The sequence below is a fragment of the Plasmodium cynomolgi genome, chromosome 8, assembly GCF_000321355.1.
Source record: "Plasmodium cynomolgi strain B DNA, chromosome 8, whole genome shotgun sequence".
NCBI classification, from domain to species: Eukaryota; Apicomplexa; class Aconoidasida; order Haemosporida; family Plasmodiidae; genus Plasmodium; species Plasmodium cynomolgi.
The window spans coordinates 1673243-1678087 of record NC_020401.1 but is presented as its reverse complement, the minus strand read 5'-3'; the positions used below and the strand labels follow the sequence as shown (position 1 = coordinate 1678087).

Genomic DNA, 4845 nt, shown 5'->3' with positions numbered 1-4845 from the left:
GCTAAATATATGCACAAAATTTCAAAGGAAATTTTAAGGAAAAGGCGCAGAAAATTATTTTATTTTATTTTTTTTTTTTTCTTCCTTTTTTTTCGTGCCTCCACCTGCCCTACGAACGAATAACAATTCGTTTGTAAAAATAGCTTAAAAAATCTTCTACATTTAATTTGTAAAATTGTAGTGCGAGGTGGATCAAAACGCTCCAAACTGTAACCCCCCCCCCTCTTTTACTTAGCCTTTTTCAACCATACGCATACACAGTGGTATATACGTAATATACACATGCATAATTGCGAATGCATGTGTGCAAACGAAGGAAAGGGAAGAGAGAAACAAAAGGGACATTCAAACAACAGTTAGTCATTCAGATAGTATCGAAACAATGAGTTACAGTGATTCAAGGTCCCAATCAAACAATAGCAGTAGTCAGGATGCAACGTCGGGGAAACTACAATACACAGAAAGTGATGATGAAGGAAGTGACGAATATTGCAAGGGTGGATACCACCCTGTGAAGATTAATGAAATATATAACAACCGGTATAGAATAGAAGGGAAATTAGGATGGGGTCATTTTTCAACCGTTTGGGTTGCTACAGACTTAAAAAGTAAACCATTAAAATTTGTTGCCATCAAAATTCAGAAAGGGTCCGAATCATTTGGAGAGTCAGCCAAATGTGAAATCAACTATTTAAAAACGGTTAAGGCAAATTCTTTTGATTCGTCTTGGGTAGAATTAAAAGAGCATCAAAGGGAAAGGCTCTTTCATTATAATATGACAAAGGGAGTTGTTTCCTTTATTGACAGCTTTGAGCATAAAGGACCAAATGGTACCCACGTTTGTATGGTGTTTGAATTTATGGGACCCAATTTATTATCCCTCATTAAACACTATGATTATAAAGGGATCCCATTAAACTTAGTTCGAAAAATTGCCACACATGTCCTAATAGGGCTACAATATTTGCACGATGTTTGTAAAATTATACATAGTGATATAAAGCCCGAAAACGTTTTAGTATCTCCCCTGTTGAATATTCCCAGACCAAGGGACTATAGCAAAGATGATGATGCGAAAAATGGCCTTGTTAAAAAGGGAGAAAAGGAAACAGCAGAGGGTGGTGCTGTTGGTGGTCATTCCGACGGTACTGACAATGATGAAGATGGGGAAGATGACCAGTCATCGTGCCCGAGCGAGGTGAAAGATAAACACGAATGGGACAATGTAGATTTTAACAAATTAACCAAACAGGAAAAGAAAAAATTAAGAAGAAAAAAAAAAATTCTTAAAAAGGAACGATTAAAAGTGGAAGCGCAGAAGAAGGAGAAGCAAACCGGTGAGCAGATGACTGTAGGCAATTCACACCAAAATGAAAATCACGACAAACAGAGCAACACCGAAACGCAAGTTGCGACATTAACCGTGGGTAGAGACACATCAAACGACAACAGACATTTTAAGAAGGAAGATAACGAACATTCCAACAATGCAAACCAGATGAATGTGGAACATGTGTTAAAAGGTGAAGAATTGAACAGCGACAACCTCAACAATGTGGATAGTCATAATCTCGCAAACCCAAACTTCTCCCTCAATGGCATGAAAGGAAGCAGCTCCATTCAGGCTACCGCCTCAGAGGAAGCACTAACCTGTAATAGCAAAGGCGCATCCGGAGATAATGCTAAAAATGGTGAACAAAATAATGTAAAGAACGAACTAGACGTTGACGGGAACAACAGTAACAACTGTTGCAATTCGAACCCGCAGATGTCAGATGCAAATAACCCAACTTGCACAGAGAAAGCCCACGTAGGGGATGAACAAAAGGAAAATGCACCCAATGTGGGAGAACCAAAATTAAATAAAAAAAAACGACTAATGAACCTCCATATGTTAAACATAGACTTAGGCCGTCCAACTCGGATCCGTCCCTACTCACTAGTTACAACAACATACATGCCCTCCAGGAATCGCTAATGAGGAGGCCCTATCATTATAACAATTATTTTTTGTATAATCCGGAGAAGTACGGAGATGACAGGTGTTCTCTATTTTTGCATCGTTTGCCCAGTGACTACTTGAAGAAGAACACGTTGGAGGATAGTGACCGCGATAAGGACTTCGACGACGAGCGAGACGATCAACATGATGAAGACCACCAAGAAGAGCAGACGCGAAAAAGCGATGCGAGTGACGGCGGAAAATCTGTAGAATTCTTAGCAAAGGATTTTAATAAAATCCCCATCTACTGTGACATGTTCAATCATCTAATGCATCCAGAAGCCATGAAAATACACGACAAGTATAAAGAGAAAAAAAAAGGAAAGTATGCAAAAACGTGTAAGGATAACACACAGGAGAATAACAAAAGCGGTCATAAAGTTGTTTACATCAAAACAGAGGAGGGAGACTATCGTATTAGACCCTACGATCCAACTGTCTATTACCATGAAAAGGCATGTTACAAAATCTGCGATTTAGGAAACAGTCTTTGGGTTGATGAATCAAGGTATGCAGAAATACAAACAAGGCAATATAGATCCCCAGAGGTAATACTAAAAAGCGGTTTTAACGAAACTGCCGACATATGGTCCTTTGCATGTATGATATTTGAACTAGTAACTGGAGACTTCCTATTTAATCCGCAAAAATCAGATAGATATGATAAAAATGAAGAACACTTAAGTTTTATGATTGAAGTGTTGGGGAACATTCCAAAATATATGATCGACACAGGGTTCAATTCTCATAAATATTTTAATAAAAAAACGTATAAACTGAAAAATATAAAAAATATTAAGAGGTACGGATTGTACAAAATATTTAAGTACAAGTACAACATACCAGAAAAAGAAATTAATCCCCTGTGTAGCTTCTTACTGCCTATGCTTGCCATGGACCCTCAGAAGAGACCCTCGGCATACACTATGCTCCAGCACCCTTGGCTCAATATGGTAGGAGTGGAAGAGGAAGAAATGCACATGAAGAATAGATCCTACTCCTTCAACAGCATGAGTGTCAAAAACAACGCCAATTATGAGGGCCACGAATACACTAAGGAAAATTATCACAACGAAAATTATAACGGCGCGAATCAGCACACGGACAAAAGCATAAATTCGTCCAACAAGCACAACAACGCGCAGGAGAATTTGAAGGGCCAGCAGAACGATGCGCTAATGGGGCAATTCGAGGAAGAGTTATGTAAAAGCGAGGGGGAAGAAGACGAAGAGGAGGAAGAAGAATACAATGAAGAGGACGAAGAGGGGGACGACGACGATGAAGAGGAGGAAGAAGATGAGGATGAAGAAGAAGGGGACGACGAAGAAGAAAATTACAATAGCGAACCTGAGTATGGTTTTTCCTACAAAAATAATAACACCCATAACGGAATGGAGAACAAGGCAACCACACTCAAATACGACAATCTGTATCAAAAAAAAAATAAGTTACAAGGAAAATCGAAATATAAAAATACAAACGCAGGGAACATCCCTGATTCGTTCATCAACACGGAGGATTATATGTTCCACAATGAAAACATGCCCCACATTACATACAATAATGCAAATAATAAAAACTTCACGAAAAATGCGCCACAGTACCAAAGCCTCCAAATGAGGAATTATGACAAAATGAGTGGTCATAGATTCAACGACGAAGTCGGGAATTCAGAAGAGGATGGAGATTATCATCACTACTATGAGCACCCAGGGAAGTACAAATACGACGAGGGGGAAGAAGAGGAAGAGGACGAAATGGAAGATGAGGAGGACGAGGATGACGACGATGAGGAGGACGAGGAGGAAGAAGAAGAAGAAGAGGAGGAGGATGACGTAACGGATGAGGAAAAATACGAGGAGGAAGAAGAACACCGTGAAGGCGAATATCACCCCCAGAATGAGAAACCAAAAAAAAGGCACAATAATCATCACAAAAGGGTTGACAATAGTAATTCCCAAAACGACTGCGATGAAAATAATTTCTGCGATGATGAAAGCGAAGTATATTATGAAGGGGGGGAGGACTCCTCGCTCCTTACTGGAAAAGGACAGTCAAAGAAAATAGGAATTGAAAAACAGACAGGACATAGAGAAGTATTAATCCCCATAAAACCAAAGGACTTCCTCAAAGTTGCTATCCCTAATGAAAAGGCAAAATTAAGAGACCAACTAGCGACATCGAGTAGCCCCAATTTTAATGACAATGCAAAAAACGAATCAACCGAAATAGAGGAGGATAGCACTTCGTCCAAAATTTTCAGTAGCGTCGTGATGAGTTGTAGTAGCACGGGCCAAAATGTGGACAAGTTTGACAAGACCGATCAAGAAGAAAAACAGCTATTGGAAGGGAACGCACCGGGACCAGAGCGAGATAATGAAAGTCAAGTGCTTGATGATAGCCAGGATGAGGACAAGACCAATAAAATAAATTGCAAAGTCATCAACAAAAAGCCGTTCTGTGCCTTTTCCTAAATGGGGAATAGCCAGGCGGAGGGACAATATACAATGTACAATAAATATGTGCAGTGTACAATTTGTTCAATGTGTATTTTCCAAAAAAGCGATAAATGTTCTTTACCCAATTATTGTGCCAAACGCTCGAGCAAACTATGGACTGCCTTACTGCTAAGCACCATAGTAACCAGAGTTGCGCGCCCCTCCCCCCTTATTATTATTTTTTCCCAAGATTTTCGTATCACCCCATGAACGTTCAGCGGTTTATTCCGTTTTGTAAATAAAGATACTTATCCCCTGTTAGGTACGCACCCCTGTTAGTTGCACTCCCCTGTTAGGTGCGCTCCCCCGTTTGGTGCACTTCCCATGTTACCTGTTGCCAAGTGG

The 4845-nt window shown here is 39.9% G+C and overlaps 1 protein-coding gene across 1 annotated transcript; it reads left to right on the top strand.

Annotated features, from left to right (window-relative positions):
• Nucleotides 1-382: 382 nt before the first annotated feature.
• PCYB_084670 (protein kinase domain containing protein) lies at nt 383-4476 on the top strand (the record flags this gene model as incomplete). Its single annotated transcript, XM_004222205.1, has 3 exons — nt 383-1770; nt 1911-2042; nt 2073-4476. The coding sequence occupies 3 exons, from the start codon at nt 383-385 to the stop codon at nt 4474-4476; spliced, it is 3924 nt and encodes a 1307-aa protein (XP_004222253.1).
• Between the last annotated feature and the right edge of the window lie 369 nt (nt 4477-4845).